General features: G+C 40.7%; 1 protein-coding gene across 1 annotated transcript in view; it reads right to left on the reverse strand.

Moving 5' to 3' along the window:
• Nucleotides 1-22,365, reverse strand: part of TBX15 (T-box transcription factor 15) — a 101,392-nt gene that overhangs the window by 37,300 nt on the left and 41,727 nt on the right. Inside the window, exon 2 of the mRNA XM_027091027.1 lies at nt 5,192-5,405. Coding sequence (XP_026946828.1) covers nt 5,192-5,405 — 214 coding nt within the window. The remainder of the gene's footprint in view (nt 1-5,191; nt 5,406-22,365) is intronic.

The following is a 22,365-nucleotide window of genomic DNA, read 5'->3' on the forward strand; positions in this document are numbered from 1 at the left end:
GTGGATGGGAATAATGTAGGAAGCTCAGCAGTCAGAGGGGGAGAAGTAGCAAGAGTAAAAGCTTGATGAGTCTCTTAATAGGAACGCTAAGCACACAAAGTCCCATATCCTCTAATTCTCAAAGTTGGCTGTTTTTTTTCACTTTGGAAATTATCACTGTCAAATATGCTGAGGATTTACATTGCTGAAATAGCACCTCTTCTTAACTTAAATTGAACTGTTTGATTATTCATACACTTAAAGACCTCATACCATAACTTGTTTTATAGTATTAGTTAATCTTTAACGTGAGATAGATGGATAGACGAGAGAGATACATAGATAGAATGTGTGTATATACATTTCCTATTAGACTATAACATTCTTAAATATACTTATACTCTTATACTTAATATACTTGAATAACTTATATTCTTCTTATTCCCCAAGTAGCTTGTCACAGTTGATTGTATTAATCATGAAATATTTTCTGATTGAGTCTATTTGAAAATGACCACTCTAAAAATAATATCTCAAGAAAAGAGGAAAAAAAGGAACGTGCTACCAGTTCCCAAATGAAGGACCACCAAAGTCTTTTTATTTTTATGCATAAAACTGTAGAAAAATTTCTGCAATTTCTCAGGCTGTCAACGTGTCTGTCAGAGGAAGGACACCGCAGAATAGGGAGCAAATACCAAATGAATTCTAGTGGCCTCTGGGCAATACCTTGTTTCTACCACAATGGCTTGTTAAACTTGCCAAAGCAAGCGAGTCCAGGATATGACACTTTACAACTACTCTCATAATTGAAGAGGAGAAGAGGGAGCAGCCCCACAGAGGTATTGAGTTTCAAGGAGACTAAAACAAAATTCACCATTCTTCTTTAACCGTAAGAAAGAAGAAAAACATCAGACTGTTTTGCATGTCGTGAATTTAGGAACCAGACATAAGAAGTGCTTGGTTCGAAAATTTGGATTGCCCTGAATGTGCTCTAGAGTACTTGTACACAAAATGCTGCATTAAGCTTAACCATCTGGGGCCAGTTAGTTGAGCTGGGCAGAGCACGGTGCTAATGAGGTCAAGGTCACAGGCTTGATTCACATATGGCCTAATTGGCTTTGCTCCATTTCACGGCCATAGACCATACCCTGACCCCAGACAGCCATCTTGCAAGTGTGCACTGGTTGTTTACATGACAGGCTTTCTGTGCTAGTCACACACTCTACTACTCAACAGAAACAACTCAAAAAGCAAATATCCTCTGGCAATAGGTTGGTGACATCATAATCATATTTGGGGGGAAAGCACAGAGGGACCACAGACCTTCAACAGGGATGATGGCTAATTCTTAAATATTTGCAAAGAATAATATATTACCAATTCTTTCCCACTTTATAACTTTTCAGAAGCTTCTATTGGTATATCATTGTAGATTTTCTTTCTCTACCCTCACAAGCTTAATTAGAAAGCCTTATATTTTATTTTATTTTAAATGTATTTATTTATTTATTTTTGGCTGCATTGGGTCTTTGTTGCTGGGCATGGGCTTTCTCTAGTTGGTGCGAGTGGGGGCTACGCCTCATTTGCGGTGCGCAAGCTTCTCATGGCAGTGTCTTCTCTTGCTGCAGTTGCAGAGCACGGGCTCTAGGGCATGCAGGCTTCAGTAGTTGCAGCACATGGGCTCAGTAGCTGTGGCTCGCCGGCTCCAGAGCACAGGCTCAGTAGTTGCGGCGCACGGGCTTAGTTGCTCTGCCGCATGTGGGATCTTCCTGGACCAGGGATTGAACCTGTGTCCCCTGCATTGGCAGGCGGATTCTTAACCACTGTGCCACCAGGGAAGTCCCAAAAGCCTTATATTTTAGTCTTATGGTTGGCTAATGAAATTTGATGGTGGGTTGCTCATAATGACTAAATCTAACATTCACTATAGGTGAGGCACTTTGACTCACATGAACTCTTTCCAAAAACTTAGGAACCTTGGTCTATACATGTATATATAGATCATTAATTCCCGACTTAATAACAATGATTTATGATTGCCCTGTATATATAAATATTTGGAGAGCATCTTGCCCGGGATGGAAAGTCCTCTCCCTTGTTATCTGAGATACGAAAATGTGGTTCCTCTCAGCCATGTAAAGAGGCTGCATTACATTGAAAGAGATAAATTTATTTTCTTGATGACTTTAAAAAAAGGGGTTAAGATGTTTTTAAAGTCAATACCTGTTTTGTCTGAAACACTTATATGACCTTCAGTAGAGAAGCTACCTGTCTCTTTTCAGAACTCAGGTTCTAAAATGAATGAGCTGTGTGGCTCTGGATAAGCCATTTAACCTCACCATCTATAAAACAGAGGAAAGGAACTAACTAATCCTTAAGGTGACCTTTTGCTTTAACATTCTCTGACAATTCTTAAAATCTGACCAAAGTTGCTCTTTCTTTTTGTCAGTGTTTTAGCACAGAATATCAGGTAATGTCATAACATCCTAGAGAAAAATTAACCTTTCATATTCATAAAATGAGATGTGTTTGGTTTTAATTTTATGCCTAAATTTAGGCCAATTCTTTTGACTTCCAAACCCGTTTATCCCTACAAACACCACTGTCCATGGTGCTGATCATGCAGGTTTTGTTGGTGCATTCAAAGATTGAGGGCTCTGTAGACTACAGTAGTTCTGAATCAACGGGATTATACTTTGGGATGTGAGAAGAAGTAGGTGGTGACTAAGATCTTCTGAGAGGGAAAAAGAACAGAGAGTCATACATAACTAACAGTAACTAAGAAAATGGAAATTGGGGCTTCCCTGGTGGCGCAGTGGTTGAGAGTCCGCCTGCCGATGCAGGGGACACGGGTTCGTGCCCCGGTCCGGGAAGATCCCACATGCCACGGAGCGGCTGGGCCCATGAGCCATGGCCGCTGAGCCTGCGCGTCCGGAGCCTGTGCTCCACAACGGAAGAGACCACAACAGTGAGAGGCCCACGTACCACAAAAAAAAAAAAAAAAAAAGAAAGAAAGAAAATGGAAATTGGAGTTAAAACTGAAAAAGACACTACATAGGAAGAAAAATGAAGTGAAAAGGAAAGAATCAACTTGGAGGATGGGGAGGGAATGAAAAAAATTCACAGAAGAGGAAGACTTCTTTGCATGTTTCTGAGTGGTTCTGGAATTACTTGAGCAGAGTTACTGGTAGCAACAGCAACGGCTGAGGCACTCCAATATGGAAGCAATGAATGTAGTTTCTAAACCTAAATAAAGGGATATGATTAAAGAACAAACTGTATGTCTGTGCTGGGAATCTCCGGATATATTCAGGTATCAACATGAATTTGTGAAGGCAGAGATATGGAAAAGTAAACATTGCAGAAAATCATGAAATGAGGTCACAGGAGAATTGTCAAGGAGGTGCTCAGGTAAACTGAATTCACTGAAGTGCAGGGAACAAGGGAATGATATCAGGAACAAAAGTGACTGAAATACACAGACATAATAGTAGTAAGTAAAGATCCAAAATAAAAACTGGAAAATCTTACAGACAAAAAAAGTCATATTTCCCCTCTCACCAAACCAATGCCCTTGCCAAAAACTAAGAAAAAGAGTAAACACTTTTTTCTTGAATTGCTGTTTCTTTCCAAGTCATATCTCAAAATGTAGACTCAAGATGTAGACTGAAACACAAGCAACAAAAAGAGATGGTTTTTGAAAGTGATTCTGGATAAACAACAAGGTCCTACTGTATAGCACAGGGAACTATACTCACTATCCTGTGATAAACCGTAATGAAAAAGAATATAAAAAATAATGTGTATATGTGTGTGTGTGTGTGTATAACTGAATTACTTTGCTGTACAGCAGAAATTAACACAACATTGTAAATCAACTATACTTCAATTTTAAAAACAAGAAATTCCGAAAAGTAATTTTGAAAGTAATTCTGCTTCAAAATTGCTCCTCCTAAGAAGCTTTTTAATGGTTTTATTCTCTAATAAAACTTAAAGAAGGAAGAGGGTTTACCGAGGAGGATGAAAATGAATAAGACTTCAGGTTCATTTTAAGCTCACCTTTTTGTGATATATTATTGTATTGAGAGGTTTCTCTATATGCATTCAAGTGAACTAGACCCAACCAAACTATGCTTTTACTTTAAACGTCTATGTGCATGAAGACAGCTTATGATCAATGAGGTGAGTCTTTTTGGTCTCTGTGATGTGAGACAGTGGGTTGACTTTGTAAATATGAAAGCACTATAATTATTTTAATTTCAGTGAACTATTCCTATATACTAATAAACTCAGTCCAAATTTATTTTGATTTAAATCATTTTCATTTTAAATCCAAGGGGCGAAAGCTATAACCATTTCTTAACAGTGCAGACTTACAAACAGTTGAGACAATTGTTTTGGAGCCAAACAGATTTGGGTAGAATTCTGGAGCTGCCCTTTACTACTTGTGTGGCCTTAGTCAAGTTAATTAACCTCTTCCAGCTTTTGCATCCTCATCCATATACGGAATTATCACATCCTACCTCATAGGATTCCTGTGAAGTTTAAATAATGAAATACATGTTGAATATCCAGCACAAAACAGATACCTAACCATGAAAAATTTAAAGATACCAATAAAGGAGTAGCTTAATTAACAGTGTTTATTTCAAGAGACGCTGTGTTTTTAAAACTTTTATCATCCTACATAAATCATTTTGCAAGAGTTTCCACCAGGTCCCATTAAAGTAATCACATTTCAAGCCAACTATAAAACACAATGGATCAATCCTCAGGGCTCCAAAAATGCACCAAGCCCAAATTTTACCAAAAACAAAATTCTTACAAAAATACCTGGCTGATTTAAATGCCTTAGAAGATGCAAGCTTTTTCTCTTGAAAACATTGGTTGGTGAAGTAACACTTACTTTGGAAATCTATTGTTTGACTGTTATGCACCATGGATCTCCAGTATTAGCTGGAATACATTTGCAGGCAGAAAATGTTTGTGAGGGTAGAGGCGATTTAGGTTTGAGTGGTCCTTGGAGGAAAATAGCAAAATCACAGTAAACACAAGAAAAGCACTTTATCAAGACATCCAGATGCTGAAAAGTGAGTGTGAGTTGCTTTGGCTGCACCAATGCACCACAAATAAGTGAAAAGAAAAATGTAACAGCTCCTACATTTGTTTTCCTGTTCTTCGAACGTGGCTCTGCAAAGGAACTTGTCCTTACCTGCCTGCTTTGGTGATGATCATCTCGGTTCCAATGTCATGGAACCTCTTCCAGAGGTCAGCACACTGCAGCTCCACCTGAATCTCCTCCATGGAAGACATGGCAGCAGGCACAGGGCCTGCAGCACCAGGGCCCAGGTCAGCGTGAGTGTCAAAGGAGCAGGAAGACCGCTCAGTGATCACCTCAGAGTCTGAACCAGTGCTCTGCTCGGAATCTGCAAAATAAACAGTCAAGACTTAGGTGAGAAACTGCTGAGCTCCCACCACACCCCTGGCCCTAAAAGATGGAGGCAGGGTAGGGAGCACGATGGGGTGGGGAGAGGGGTGAACAAAAGGAGACTTAAAGCTGGGAAGCTCCAGAGCACAGCACTCAGCGTATTTTATTATTTTTTCTTTATGGTTTGTTTTTGTGATTTATGACCTTCTTTCAGGTTTCGTGTTTCCAACATGACATCTGGCATTTTAGTAAGTTTTAGCAACAGCTGAAGAAAATTGGTCCACAATAGGCAACATAAAGAGTACTAATGTCACCATGTTGAAGGGAATGAAGCCAAACTGGAGCAACAAAATAGACAAATGCCAAATTTTAAAAATAATAATCATCACAGACTATAGCTGCAAATCTAGATTAGACCATTTAACTTGGGGTAAAAGATTCAATGCTAACAACAATGTGTTCTTTAATTCCATACCACTCAGCATCACTGTCCTTCAGTCAGTTATTTTTAAACACAGTGAGTTTTCCTCCATTTATATATCCTGGTCATCAAAAGTAATGAAAAGCTACTTGGGATCTTTAGAAACACTTTGTTGTATACTTGAGTAAATGGCTTTTCCTAAGTCTAATCAGGCCATTTTGGATGAAAAAAAAAAAAGTCTGTTGTGAGGCAAGGATGTAAGCATATGGAAAAAGTTACCCAAGAAGGTGGTTGAAACAAAGGGAATAAATGAGTTTAGGAGACATCTTGATTGGTTTCTGAAGTATGGGCAGAGGGGAGGGTTGATCCAAACAGGAAGGTAGGATTGAGAGCAACCAAATAAAAAGCTGGCATGCTGGGCCAGATGGTCCTTTCCTCTTTCGTCTTCTGTTCTCATGAAGAGGGGGCTGGTGGGGGGGGGGAGAGGCAGGGGGGATGTAGACCGATGGAGAAACCTAGAGTCAGATCTACTAGAGAATTTTCTGTAATTTTTCAGATTTTTTACTTTTAGAGGCCCTATGCCAAGAACTTTATCTCCTAATATTTTCCAAACTTGGATGAGTTAGTACAGTTTCCTTATGTCACACGATTTGCAAGCCAAGCCTAAGAACCTATTTCTCTAACTCACCCTTAACATCTAGGATTCCGATTGCTTCCCCCATAATTAAATACATACATAAAGAAAGGTTGAAAACAACGATGTCTTACTCTGACAACTGGCTTTTCAATGCTGTCAAAGGTCAGGACCTCTTGGGTACCAGTCCTTGACACTAGCAGGATGGAAGGAGGCTGGGACAGAAAGCCATATCATCTTGCTGCCATCCTCACTAACTGGAACAGGTTTCTAGGCCTGTGAACAACCCCTCTCATGACACCTTTAATTTTCTTTTCTTCTAGCCCTAGTGTGCTCCTCTCTCAAACCCGGGCAGCATCACTGCTGAAGACATTCAGTACACTGCAGAAGTGAACCAAGCTCCTAAATAACACGGAAGTCTCTGCCCCAAATCTTTAGTTTATCCACGATCACTGGTCCAGTCACCATCTTCATCAAAAACATTAAAAAGTTATATGACAAGATACTACATGTCTAAGCATATCATTTTATATCTTGGACTAAACTGGAGCTAATATTTGTCTCCTTCAAGTACAGAAAAGTGGAGCTGCTTTTCTAAGGTGAGAGCTGTTGAGTGACAATCAGGCTCTATCCCAGCCTGATGCTATCTGCTTTTCGGTAGCAGAGCCATGATATCCTCACACATTCTCCAAACACAGTAATCTGATCCCTTGAGACATGGATTCCCAAATCCCATTTTTTTTCTGCGATATGCCAAGAGCTCCTCACTTATCACTAAAATTGTGAATTTTTCAAGAACTTCTTGAAGCAAGATTTTTAAAAAATAGTCTTGTCCTACCTTTGGAAGCAAAGTGTTATGAAATCTCCTTACCATAAAGTGCTACGGTTATGAAACAGTTGTAAATAGGCAGGGCCCAGCAAAAATTCTGGACATATAATTTCTCCATTGTGTGTTTAGGAAGGGGGAAAGGAAAGATATCACTGCACTAAGTGATAATATTTTTAAGGTAGACAACTTGAGGTTAGGATTGGAATGGGAACTGTGGCTGGAGATTTAGGAAGAGACTGCTCTTAACTCTCTATGTCATCTGGAATAAAACAGGTATTCAGGGCTTCCCTGGTGGCGCTGTGGTTGAGAGTCCGCCTGCCTATTTTGCCGGGTTTGTGCCCCGGTCCGGGAAGATCCCACATGCCGCGGAGCGGCTGGGCCCGTGAGCCATGGCCGCTGAGCCTGCGCGTCCGGAGCCTGTGCTCCGCAGCGGGAGAGGCAACAACAGTGTGAGGCCTGCGTACCGCAAACAAACAAACAAACAAACAGGTACTCAAAATGTAACATTAAATGGATTGATGAATAAGCTTGGACAAGTCACTTAGCCACAATGGACCTATTTCTTCATAGTACAATTAAAAGGATTGAACTGAATACTCTTATAATCTCTTCCACCTCCAATGGCTTAAAGAATGTAAGACTCCTTCCTAATGCAATTTTCAGTGATAACCCAGGTGACCTCAATCAGAAGCTCAAAAATTTTTTTCTTCTACTTAAAAACTTTTATTTAGGAAAAAGTCCAAAATACATGTAAATAAGTCAAAAGAGAGAATCCTTTTCAAAGATCATTATACAAATTGCTTAATTGGGACTTTAGTTCTACGTAACTCAATGGCCAATCATGTGTAATATAGATTGTTAGCTGTTCATGTTTTTTTTTTAGGTAAAACACCAAAACCATGATTTGTGAAAGAAGAAATTGATAAGTTGGAGTTTAAAAAACTGTAGAAGCATCAAATTTAAAACCGTCTGGGAAAGACAAGTTAAATGAGAAAAAAGACTGAGAGCTCAAATTCACATTATCATAGGAGTTAAAGAATTGAGTTAGTATTCTGTTTACAGTTTCAATCAAACCCATCAATAAGCACCTATCAGCATGTGGCCCTATATGAGATACCATTCAGATAATTTGAAACAGAATCCAGACCTTGGGAAATTTCCCAGTTAGTGTTGATTAATTATGCATCTACTGAGTGCTTACTATGTGCCCGGCACTGTGCTGGATTCTGGGAAATATCAAAGCACACAATGGGGCTCCTCTTAAAGGTATTTACAGTACAAGTGGAAACTGGGAGCATTCACAAATAATCAGAAACCAAGACAAACACTACCATGCAGTTTTCCACACCATGACATACTTTCCTGTATGTCTCATAGGAATTCAGAAAACAGAGGGATCTGAGAGGGCTGGAACATTCCTGGGGAACCCATGGTTACTAATAAAGAAACGGACAAGATGTGGAGGCATAGGCAGTATTTTCCCATGAAGAGGATTTTCAGAGACAGTGATTTGTTTCCCTGGAAATACTCTGTGCTCCTCTACTCTCACTCCCTCACAAAATAGGGTCCAAGTGACTTTTATATACAGAATGCAGGCACCAGCCCTCATTCTCAGTCACATGAATGTATCATGTAATTTTCCATTCTTGATTGTTTCTTAACTTCCATAGGTTGGAAACAAAATTAGTATTATATTTTATATAGTTTGTTTTGAACCCCTAGAGTAATGAGGGTTACCTGTGATATAAATTACTCTACAATATCCTTCAAATAGTAATCTCAGAGTCCACGTCAACAGCCTAGGTAAAAATAAAGTTTAATTCTTTGTAAAATATATTTCTAAATCATAGTTATATAAAGTATTTCGGCTAACCAGATCAATTATTTCAGCTATTAATCAGAATGTATAATCAAGTTACCTAAGTCATAAATGTAAGAAATGCATACAGAGCGGGTGGGTTAGTTCAATCAGATCAGGTCATCCATTCAGAAATATAATCAGTCTTTTGAAGATCAGAAAACACCTCTGTGTTTTCAAGGTTTTTTCATTCTTGGCAATTTGTGACTTCCTGCCTTCAAAAAATAACCACTAGGAACTCATTTGAATGATCTGGAAAGATTTCTTGGCCATCAGACGTCTCTTGTGAGTAGTATTTTAACAAGGAACGTTTTAGTAAGTCAGAACATAAATGATAAAGTTATACATAACTAAGGAAGTTAAAGAAGAAAACTTTGGGAACCTGCGCTAAGCCAGTTACAAGTCACTGGAGAATATCATGTGACTGACTCATAGGGTCAAACTAACATATCTATTACCATCCAAAAAAAAAATCTCTAAGAAAGAGAATCTAACCATCCGTTCGTTGTGTCACTCATTTTCTATCTCTGACCTATTTCATATTGAGAAAATGGATATGGTTAACGCTAAGTTCCCAGAGAAAGTTGAGTTTAGCTTAGAGAGAATTTCAGTTCTCAACTCATACAAAATAGTAGCAATAATAAAATAGTTTCTTAATTTATATTTTACATATTATCTAATATATCCTTCCATTGGATGAGCTAGACATGGCCTATATTTTTATGTCCATTTTGTGGATGAGGAAACTGAGACTAAGAAAAATTGAAAACCACATGGCCCACAAAGTAGGTCTTCTGCCTCCTGAATCAACAATCAGGGCTCCCCAAGATCCTACTACATTCATCCCTGGCCAAAGCAGTCAGCAATTCTGTAAGACCCTTCAACTGTTTGGGCCATCCTTACAACTGAAATAGCTTAACATGTTTGATCTTGGCCAAGTCGCATAACTATTCTGGTCCCTATTTTCCTTGATCTTTATAGCACGGCACACGCACATTTAATTAGGGCCACTATAAAGTCTCTTTTAGGTTTAATGTTTAACGGATGGATTCGTAGTACAGCTTAAAGACCACCAAGTCTAACAGCAGGAACCCAACCACGATAAGCTGATTTGGTTGACATGTATAGAAAAAGCCTGAGTTATGTGTTCTCTGACTTCATTTCCACATTAGGGGACTTCCCTGGTGGTCCAGTGGGTAGGACTCCACGCTCCCAATGCAGGGGGCCTGGGTTCGATCCCTATTCAGGGAACTAGATCCCCCATGCATGCCTCACCTAAGAGTCCGCATGCTACAACTAAAAGATCCCACATGCCGCCACTAAAGGATCCCGCCTGCTGCAACTAAGACCCGGCACACCAAAATAAATAATTTTTTTTAAATTAGACGTTATTAGAACATATTTCACAGTCTGCCAGGTGATTTTCATCTCCACCTAACTAATAATTTTAAGGAATCATTTTTTACTACAGGTAACAAGGCACATTTACTTTTAGGGCTCTGCTACCCACCAAGAGTGGGGTCTTGGAAAGTCACCTCATTTCACCAAGCCTCAGTTTCCTTATCTTTAGTATTTCCTTATTTTACTATTAGGGTCAAGGAAAAGATACCTTCCTTCTCAAAAATTACATTTATATCTGTATGATGAAGACAGAATCTAAAGGTTCTGCTGATAACAATGTTAGTGACTTTGGACAGTGAGACGACTATAAGCTCACAACAACTATCCCAACCAAACAGTTAAGTGCTTACCTATTGAGCACTTACTGGCACTCTGCTAAGACCTTACATACATACCATCATTTAATAGAACAACTCTAAGAGTTATTATTATTATCTCCATTTCAAATATTATTTACAGCCAAATCCTAATTGCATCGGTTCTACCTCCTAAGGATTGCAGGCATATGAAATTATATTTAATGCCTTTTTTTTAAGAAGATGTTGGGGGTAGGAGTTTATTAATTAATTTATTTATCTTTGCTGTGTTGGGTCTTCGTTTCTGTGCCAGGGCTTTCTCCAGTTGCGGCGAGCGGGGGCCACTCTTCATCGTGGTGCGCGGGCCTCTCACTATCGCGGCCTCCCTTGTTGCGGAGCACAGGCTCCAGACGCGCAGGCTCAGCAGTTGTGGCTCACAGGCCCAGTTGCTCCGCGGCATGTGGGATCCTCCCAGACCAGGGCTCGAACCCATGTCCCCTGCATTAGCAGGCAGATTCTCAAGCACTGGGCCACCAGGGAAGCCCTTTAATTCCATTTTTATTCCACCAAACATTTCTGCTTTGTATAGACCAAGTTGTGTATTCATGTAGGAAGACAGACAAAACAGGTTCTTGCTCTGAAGGAGCTCACAATCTGGTAGGAAGGATACAGAAACTGTTAAAGAAGATGGACTGTGATAGGTGCTCCGGCAGATGTATAGGAGCAAAGCGCTACCAGGAGCTTTGAAGAGCAAACAAGCCAATGGACAAGAGGATCGAGAAGACGTCATGAGGTGACATTTGAGAGTGGGCTTGAAATCTATATGCGCTTTATATGAGTTTAATATGAGCAAGCAAAGAAACTATGGGGACAGAATCTCAGGTACTGGGAATAGCATAAGTAAGAACTTGTCATTCTTAGAAAATTACAAGCACACAGATATGGCCAGAGCTTAAAATACATAAGGGAAGAGGGGAGGGGAGATAAGAGATAAGTTGGAAAATCAGGTTCAACGCAATTATACAACAACTTATTTAACATTTAGTATGTGCCAATCACTTTTCTAGATTCTTGAGACATCATCAGGGAAAAAACAAAAATCCCTGGCCACGTGGAGTTTATATTTTAGGAGAAATGTGTGTGTCATAATATGGAGTTTAGACTTTATTTTCTTTATACCAAAGTTTTCTTTTAAATGTAGGTGATGATGGTTCGGTCTTCCCTTCTAGACTATGAATTCCATAAACTGAGTTTCATGCTTTGCCACATCTCCTGAACAAATGATACACGATAGCCTGGTTTCAATGTGGAAGATGGGTGGTAGAAGACTACTGCAGAGTCAGATAAGAGACGTTGAATTTTCTGAGATTAGATGCACAAGCCACTTCCATGAGACTGGACCTCAGCTGTCATATTTTACCCAAGGGAGAAGATAGCTTGAAACAATTAAAAGAGAAAGACCCAAACCAGATGATAATCAAACAATCGTTCTTGTTTTTGTTTCTGCCAATAACTGGGACATGACTACATTGAGTGATGCCCCCTAACTGATACTAGCAGGGCAACCACTCCTTGGCCTACTTCTTAAGTCCCAAAGTCTCTAAAACCAAGACCCACCCACAGTCATCTCAGGGCTCCCATTCACACCATAGGAGACATCAGAAGCTATAACCCAGGTAGCACTCTCTGTACCAGGCTCAAGTAAATTCTTATTCCCAGAGGACCTCTGCAGTGGAAATTGGTTCTGGGACATCAGATTTTATCAGATAGCTTAGCAAAATCTGGTGATGAAACTTTTCATAGAGTAATTCTAAATACAGCAGAAGCAGAGCATTTGGCACTGACCTGAGTACGCACTGAGCCCACATTTGATACCCAGTCCAGAGCTTCAAGGGAATGAACTATAACCCAGGTTGGATTAAACTAAAATTATGATGATAGCAAACACTCAAATGAGCCTGTTAGATGACTTTAGTAATGGAATGAAGTCTCTGAGCCCTCCATGCCCTCCAAGTTCTATTTGGGAAAAAGGGGGGTGGTAACCTGAAGCCTGCAATTCCCATGCCAATAATCCAATTAGGGAGACTGAGAGCACATATCCTTCAGCTGCCTAAAGCACTCTCCACCTGACAACCAGCACCTCTCTCACTGACATACAGACCACAGGCAAGGACCCAACGTCATCCCTGAGATCTAAGCCTTTTAAAGGGGCTTTGCAAAGAAGTGGCAGCAGTCATTTCTACATCTATTTCTTGTTGATCAAACCAAGGCTCAACGTCATTAAAGGTTCAGCCTCTAGTGCTCCAGGTTGCTTTGAAGGTGGAAGCAAACCAAAGAAGAGAAATAACAGGCACTACACTAAATAGTCTATATACATTTATATTTAAGCCTCATGCAATTTTCACAGAAAACCCTATGAAGTAGGCATTATTGCTGCCCCTTTATAAGGGAGAAAGCTGAGGTCTGGCAGATGAAAAAGCTTTTCTCACATTATATAACTAGGAGGTGTCAGAGTGGGATTTGACTTAGTCTGACACTAGAGGTGATGCTCTTTCCACCATCAACTGTTGCCCAGGTTTTAGAACTAGACCTGCACAGTTCTGTGCTTCCCACTCTGAACGTGGAAATGCAGAGCTCACGTTCAGGCTGCTCGGTCAGAAGATAGCTCTATGGAAACTAAAACATCATCAGTTATTTGGGGAAAACAGAAAATTCAAAGCCAGGTCAGATGGGAATTTACCTTTCGCAGTAGCAGAGCAGTTATGTTCAGGAATATTTTAGGTCTCTTCACTAACTTAACATTATTTAACAAGTAAGAACAAATGTAAAAGGCCCTCTTTTGTTGTATTTCACTTCCTGTTCCCAGCGCCCCCCACGTAAAAGATACAAATGTGACAGAGAGATCACTGAAGATCACTGTCAGCGTCAAATCACTCTTTTGCTTTAGCCTAGAGCATAAGAAAAATAATGTTAGAAAGTACTTGGAAGATGTCTGGACTTTGAGAAGTGTGTAATGACAGCATTGAGAGACAACAAAAGGCAGCTGAAGTAGTTCCTACTTGTACATAATTTGGTTTACACAGGCTTAAGTCAGAGTTCAGGGCACAGAAGTGTTTGATAGTATTAAATATATATCTGTACTTGAGGAGAAATCAACTGATAATTATATATATGAAAGCACTTTATAAACAGTAAAGTGCCAAATTAGCAGATAAGATTATATGCCAATGATCAAGGTAGTCGGGAAGGCCAAGAAAAAATAAGGACAAATATGGGTCCTGGATTTTCTAGAACAATCCTAATTTCAAATATTTTGTTTCATCCTCCCCATAAAATTAAAAGTTTTGAGACCAACTTTTGGTTCAGAAAACATTCTTGATGAAAGCACAGAAAATGCATAAATGGAATAGTCAAAAATTGGTCAGAAGCCACGTGGCAATATTCAAATCTCAATACCTCTTGCCCCAGAGGTCCTCCAAAAGTTGATCCTGATGGACTGGGTGGTCTTCAAGATTTACCAGGCAATTTTAGGCCAGTAGCTGTCAACACAAGCCCCTTCACAAGGCTCCTGGCATTTTTTCTGAGTGAATTGACACATTAGCTCATTCCTGAGCCAGTGCTTATTTGCTCTTTGCAACCACAGCTACTCCCAACCTCCCACCCCCACCCCCATCATCACAGCAGCTACTACCGTTAACACCGTCAGATGTTTGCCACAGTGGTCTTTTAATTTCCATGATGTGAAAAGGAGGCCTTCCCCCAAAGGCCCTGGAAGAACTTGCCTTATATCGTGTTAGGATATTCTCACTGAGCACCAATAAATAAATAAACCCATGCTAATATGCTAAAGGGGAAGAACTAAGCAGCCAGTTTCCAAGCAACAAGTGTAATTTAACTATGACTTCAGGAGACAGTGCCCTTGGAGGTGGCAATGTCAAACATGTAAGTAGGATAGACATTCGAGTACAGCCAGGAACATGCAATACCCTTCAAATTATGCTCAGGATACCACCAGCTACACTGAGTTTAAAATCTCCCCAACCACTTTGTTATAAAGCAGAAACTAACACACCATTGTAAAGCAATTACACTCCAATAAAAACGTTAAAAATAAATAAATAAAATAAAATCTCCCCTACCTATCAAGCCAAACATAAAGAACCATCTGTCTGATGAATAAAAGAGCTAAATGGCTGGCAAATATAACAACTTCTCCAGTAATTTTCTGAATTCATCCATTCAATCAATTATTTATTTTTTCAACAAATACTAGTTGATTATCTAGCCTGAGCCTGGCAATGTGTTAGGTAATGTGAGGGGCACAAAATTAAATAAGATACATTCCTACATCCTCAGGAACTTACAAAATCACTTAGGAGACAGGACAGGTTAATAAATAATCTAATAAAAGTAGAAGAGTCAAAATCCAGCATGGCATAGAGCGTGCTGAGGGACTGTAATTCAAAAGACCAAGTTCTAAAGTTCATCTCTTCTTTTTCCAACTGTCTAATCTCGAACAAGTCACTTAACCTCTTTGAGCCTTAGTTTTATCATTTGCAAAATGAGGATATCATTAGTACCTACTTTGTGAAATGTTTATGAATCACTAACAAAGTGTGTGTCTGTGTGTTTACGTAAATACTTTATCAGTAGTAAAAGGGATATATGAATGCTAATTTTCATGTATTATCTAAAAGGAGTATCAACAAAATGCTATGGGGGTTTAGAGGTGAGAAGAACTTCTTCCCGCCCGGTGGTCTTTTCTGGACCTAATGGAGAGATGTGTGCAAGATGAAAAGGAAGAGATGGGGAAGGAGGAGAAAGATCTTCCAGGAAAAGGGAATTTTATGGCAGAGGCACAGGAGTAAAGTCTACCAAGCAGGTCTAGAGAACAGCAAGTAATTGAGACCACATCTGTGTGATTCCTCTTGTATTCTCAGCACCTGGGACAGTGTCTGGCACCTATCATGCACTCAATAAAATGTTGGTTTTGTTGACTAAATGAATGAATGAATGAATAAAACGCTGTATGTTTAGCAAAGCAAGAGAAGAAACGTGGCCAGAGAAGAAGGCTGGAGCCACATCAAGAATCTTGAATGCTATTCTTCTGATCCTCTTCAGGAGACCACTATATCCCTAGTAATGGGGTGTTTTAATTGAACGCCATGTTCCCAACAAAATCCCAACAGGGTCACCTCTACACATAACCTAAGCTATTGGAATCCCACTAGCTTTTCCTTCCATGACCGTGAGTTGGCAAGGTCTAACCCGAAATCTTTCAGGGGCATCAAATGAATTCAGTGACTTTGGTCACTTCTGTGAGTAGCAGTCACAGTCTATCATCTAGAAAATTCTCAATATTAACTCTGCTTCACATGAACCTAAGAAGAAAAGGTGCCTGTGATCACAAGGGTAAAATGAGGAAAGGAGCAAGCCCTTCTACAAGTGCTGGAACTGGTGATGCTTGTGTGTGTGTGTGTGTGTGTGTGTGTGTGTGTGACCTGGCAGGGGATGGGGTGCAGAGATGCCTTCTCCTTCAGGAACAGGATGACTCCTGCACACAGAGCTTCTGCACCCTATAGACCCCCACATAGCAAGCGTCCCTGCTATCTGCAATGAAGTGGGGTTTCCAGAGGAGCTGCCAGGAGGGGGAAAGAGCACGGTCCTTCTTTAGAATCATACAGACCCAGCTTTATGACTTTGGGCAAGTGATTTAACCTGCCTGAGCCAATTTTCTCAATAAAACAGATATGCCCATGGCTCTCAGTAAAGCCCCGGGCACACAGTAGGAGTATATTAAATGTTAGTTCTGTCCATAATTTGGAAAGGGAGGTGGCCACAGGGTTGGATCTTTTCCCAATCACTTGCCAATCCACATTTGAGAGGGAGAAAGAAGGTTTGTGTTCTTTCAAAAGGAGAAAAGCAAATCCTAACAAAGAAAATTTTAAATGTAGAATGGGAAAATATCACATAATGAAGAAAATAATTCAGGGCCTGAAGCAAAATTATCAGAATTGAATATGTTAGAAGGAGAAATTGTGGAAAGGCAGAAGGAGGGAAAAGCAAAGGAGTAGTAAAAATGCCAGCTAAGAAAGCCTGTTTTTGTGTAGGTCTACTCCAGGTTCATGATGGCTGCCATACTAGTTGAGAAGGAAAATGACTAGAATCTGAAAGAAGAGAAACAGGTTAGACCACTGAGAAAAGATGTACGCTGGATCTTCAGTTAGGAAATGGGGCCCCGAGAGCAAATTCTAGCCTTCAACAGAGAAGCAGAGAGATCAACCTTGGCTGAAGAAGCAGTCCAAGGGCATTGCTCCACAAGAGGTGGGAAAGACAGAAAAGAGCTGGGGGGCTGCAGGGTCCCCTGACTCCAAATTGACAACCTTGTCAAGAGCTCTCACCCTCTGGCTCAGGCTAAGGAAAATATACATTGAGGAGACAGAAAAGATCTAGTGCCTAAGGGAGTCTCCCAAGAGCCTCAAGGTGAGACCTGAGAGTTGTGCATTATAACCTATTTGACAGCTGAGATTACTGAGACTTAGTCAAGGTAACACGCCCAGTGCCACTCACCCAGAAGCATCAGAGAGAAGAAAAGGATCCAGGTCCTTCTTACCCCAAAGCTTGAATTAACCACCATCCACTCCACCTTCAGAAACCCTAAAATAAAATGCTTTAACAACAGAAATGAATCTACTTTTGGGGCAGGGGGCAAGCATTAAGAGTTAAACAAACACTCTGGATTAATTGTATTCATAGCAGTGTCTGTGTACTTACAATACACCATCCCCTGCTTAAGATGCTTGCCAACCTCAGAAACTTACCCTCATATCCCAAGTCCCCAGACTCCTCCAGGAAAAGTCCACCTGCCAGGTGTCTCTCCTGCCTTCTTTTTTTCCTACAAAGCCCTCCCCGGAGGAGAGTGAGTTGTCAAAGGAGTCTCACCTGATGGGAATTTTGGTGATAGCCAAGAGAGTGGAGCAGGGTAAAACACAGCCTAACACTGTCTTCTATGTAAAAGTCGATTTGGGAATCCCGGAGTCAATATTCCTACCTCCATTCCTGACTCCTCGAACCGTCTTGACCAGGTCACTTAATTCCATTCATTCCTCAGCCAACACCTTGGCCATAGCATGCCTCTGTTTCTCCCCAGGCCTACCTACCTTGAACAGTCCCAATGACCTTTGAAGAAAGAGTGTCCTCCAAGTGTGCTAGCAATTCAGAAATGGACAGCTTCTAAAATAGCTGGTATGTTGTTGGGTGTTGGTTGCCTTCTGAAGGAGTGGTGGTGTCGCAGAGGCAGCAGGATTTCCTTGCCAAAGTTGCTCCCACCCTGCTCCCCGTGAGGCTCTGCACTGCCTCTCCCAATCCCAGCCCATGAAGAGTTCAAGCCCAGGGGCCGCAGCATTTAAGCACTGTCAGAGTTCCCACTCCAGTCCTCACAGTGGTGCCAGTTCAGCATCTGTCATGATGACCCAGCCTGAACCGTATTTAGAAGTTCTGGACATGGCACCATGTCCTGGCCCATCTCAGAGTGACAGGAGATTTCCTGAGCACCTGGGCCTGTGATTCAAGGGCTCCTCCTCCCAGGGAATGGGGGTCAGAAGGACTTTCCTAACGGTCTGTTTCCTCCTCGGGAGGGGACCCATCTGTTGGAGAGTCGATCTCCATCAATATTATTATACAATGTTATTTTTTAAAAAATACATACTTTTTATAAAGCCTGTAAGACATGGCAGAGGAAAAAGAGAAAAGCAGTCAGAAAATGGGTTTAGTGCTCTGTTCACGGACTACTCTTACAAAGATAAATTTCCCTGGAATTACATCCTGGGAGTGCTCAGAATCTAGCAGATACTGCCAGTGAATAGAAAGGGCTAGCCTAGGACTCGGCCTCTAGGGACAGTGCGTAATAATTCACATCATCTTCTTGACAGGCTCTATGCCAGTCCTGAAAGTAGCCTACTGGAGTCCAAAAAAATTTATAAGTGATCCCTGGTTAGCGGTTAACAAAATAAAATTTAATTTATTTACAGTTTAACATAATCTCCGCCAGGCAGGAAGACTGATAATTAAATAACACTAATCGGGTGGGCTTTGAGGGTTACTACACACAGAGTGGGTGTGGGTCCTCAACTCTGCTAGACCACAGGAGAGAGAAAGGCTTTTTCCCAATTGACCCTCAACTCTCTGCCCCAGTGTCCCTGACCAGAGTCCCATGGAGATACCCTGTCATTTAAAAGGCATCAGTGTTTGTGGCCTCTCCTCATTTCTGGGCAAGGACCCAACATTCAGAGAATGTGGTTTTAGGATCAGGGCATCTAATCCATTCAAGGATTATTTTTCCCCCCTACTGCTCAAATGGGTGTGTTAATCATCACCTCCCTTTGTTCTGTAATAAATTCAGCCCTGGCTAATTCCAAGCCTCTATGCATCACTAAAGTTTAAAGATGGCGTTTTGACAGGTCAGATATTTAGAATCAATAGACCACCAACCAGTCAAAAATCTTAAGTAGCTTTAAGAACATGTGGAAGTAATTTTTTCCAAGAATTCACAAGTTTGGAGGATGAGATCTTATTGATGGTGTGTGGGCTGTTGTAGATATTAAAGTATTACTTTATATACCATATTCTACGTGTAATCAAAATTGATTTACAGTGAAGGCAGATTTTCCTTATTATACCAAATATTACACATTATCAGATATAAATTACAATGGAATGCACGCTATATAGCATCTTTAAAAGAAACCAATAAAAGACTGAGATAAAATTATAAGTGAATGTGCAATGATCACACATGTAAAATACAAATGTCATAGGCTAGGGAATTTCATAGAAATCAGAATATTTTGTGTGACACTGGCTATAGACCTACATTTTAATTACAATCATCTCAATTGCATGCAGTGAATCTGTTTGTAAAGGAAAAATTATTTCATAAAGTGTTAATTTCTAATTTTTTTACTTTTTAAGAGAAATATTGATTTTAATTCAACATAAGGTAAGTTCTAGTCATCTGTCATCTTTCAGCCTAAAAATTAGCAAAATTGTTGAAACAAGGCACAATTTTCCCCGTACTTGCTACATGGCTCCAGTTATGAAATATATATATATATATATGAACATTTTAAAACAAAAATAGAAGTCTGAGGGTTTTTTTAAGTGTATAAAACTCCCACAAAACCTATCAGCACTGTTTCTTATTCTACAAAGTAGCACCAGTAAGAAGAGTAAAGGGTGTTAAAAACCGTTATGACAGCATTTCTGAAATTAGGGATACATGTCTAATTTTTTAAATGAAGAGGTTATTAACCTGAAGTCAATGGATGGGTTTTGGGGGTTTATAGGTGACCTAAAATTATAAGTTAAATTTGTAGAAGCTTTCATTTTTCTGGGAAGAGGATGTCTGGTATTCATGGAATTCTCAAAGGAATCTATGACTTTAAAAGGACAAGGACCACTGGTTTAATAGGATTCCTTCAAGTGGGAAAATTGTCTATGTTCCAAGCTCTCTTCTGCTGTAATGTAAAGCATTTCCCCTTAGCTGGATATTTCCAATGGGAGAAATATTCAAAAGAATATGACACGGAATACTAGTGGCGCATCCTAAGAGAAATATATTCTTTGTCTCCCTTACGAAGACAAAGCGGTTTCATTTTCTGGGACTGTTAAATGGTCATATGGGACCGCCCCAACTTTCTCTGTATGGGCCCTTATTTCCTATCTGTCTTTATTTTAGCCACATATACATGCATGTGTAATTTTTTTACTGTAATTCCTAACACATCATTTTGGGAAGTAGGGAGATTAGAAATTATCTTTAAGTGAACGAAAATGGGGCTTTTCCTTTAGCCTGGCTACTTCTATTCTTTCGTACTCTCTCAGTGTCCTTCTCCCCGCCCCTCAGAAAAACCTCAGTGGCGCAAGAATCCTGGGGTCCCCAGGCTGTTTCTCCTGCTGTGTGCCAAAGCCGAGCAAGCTTGCTGCTGTGGGACACACGGTCCAGTCCCCACACCAGGGGTGTGCTCTCAATCCATGGTCTCCAAACCTCAGAAGAAATCTTCCTCTCCCTCCACATCCCCCACCCCTGCCCTGTGTCCTCTAGGGCAGCACCTGCTTCTGGCCCTGGAGCCAAGAGGCAGCTCCTCAGGGAAAGCTGGACGAGGTGAGTAGCTGACGCTGTCCTCAGCAGGACTGCCAAGGCTTTCCTAAAGGCCACGGCAACCAAGCCTGCCTGCGAGAACATTTTGATGAGCTCAGTTTGTTTGCTACCGCGAACCTCCTTGCCCTCACTGTCTATTTTTACCATGTTGTGACGCTGAAGACTCTGCTGTCATTAAAGCGAATGATAAATAGAGTAAACTGTCCATTATCTATTGTTCTATGGTGAAAGAAACCCCGGATTCAGAATCAGAAGGCAGGAGCTTGAGTCCTGGTTCTGACCTTGACGTGGCCTTGAGGACGCCACTGAACCCTGCTGAGTCTCAGTTGAAGCGTCCGTGGAAAGTGGTTACGGAATCCTACGGCTTACCCAACTCCGTCAGTCCTCAGCAGGATAAAATAATGCAGATGAAAGCACTTTGTAAACTACAAAGTGACTTAGAAAAAGTGATCAGTACTACATTTAATCAATCAACTCATTCACAGAGATTTCTCCCTGTGCGTTAAACACATGCTAAATCCTCACTTATCTTATAGAGCCATTAAAGATAGGAAACAGACTCAGAAGCAGAGCAGTGACATGAGAAGACCTGGATTCCCTCCTCTCATCCGTCTACACCTCCCCCGTGTTGCGCCCTTAATGTACTCTTACTGAGCAACTACTGCCTTGTCTTTAAAATGTAGCTGATAATCCCTAGCTCCTGTGAGGCAAAGATGTAGACAAAATGACCTCCCAGCATCTCATTCCATGACCTATGACTCCGCTAGATGTGACCAAAGTCAAAGGGTGCCTAGTGGTAGAGCTGGAACGAGCACCCAGGTCTGCTGACCCATGGACCCCATCATATCCTTGCTGCCATGTCCTCTGAACCATAGCACCTGCTCATCTCCCAAGTGATGACTCTGCAATATGACAAGATCCCGAATTATCAACGAGAAATCACAGTACAGTTAGATGCTAAGTACATCTTACTATAGTCTGATCCCCTGTTAATCAAAGTATGTTGCATCTTTTCACCGATCAAGCAAAATAGCCCACCCTCTAGTGAGGCAAGCAGATTCCTTCTTTAAATGATCATTTATACTCCATTCCAGGAGATCAGCTCTATCACGTACCCCTTTATATGGAGGTCATGAGGCTGTAGGATAGTTACTATAGCCATACTGCTTTAATCATTACCAGTGACAGGAGGTTTTGTTCAATCCAATGGCGAAATGTCTTGTCCATAGGCCCATGGAATTCCCAGACCTGCATCAAAGCTGGCCTTCTGCTCCCTTCGTGTGAAATGAAGGCCAGTCCCAATGAAACCTCAGGTTTTCCATAAAGTTACTCAGCTTCTCCAGGGTCCATCATTCCTGTC

The sequence above is a fragment of the Aethalodelphis obliquidens genome, unplaced genomic scaffold (assembly GCF_003676395.1).
Source record: "Aethalodelphis obliquidens isolate GAN/ISIS:26980383/991018 unplaced genomic scaffold, ASM367639v1 scaffold70, whole genome shotgun sequence".
NCBI classification, from domain to species: Eukaryota; Metazoa; Chordata; class Mammalia; order Artiodactyla; family Delphinidae; genus Aethalodelphis; species Aethalodelphis obliquidens.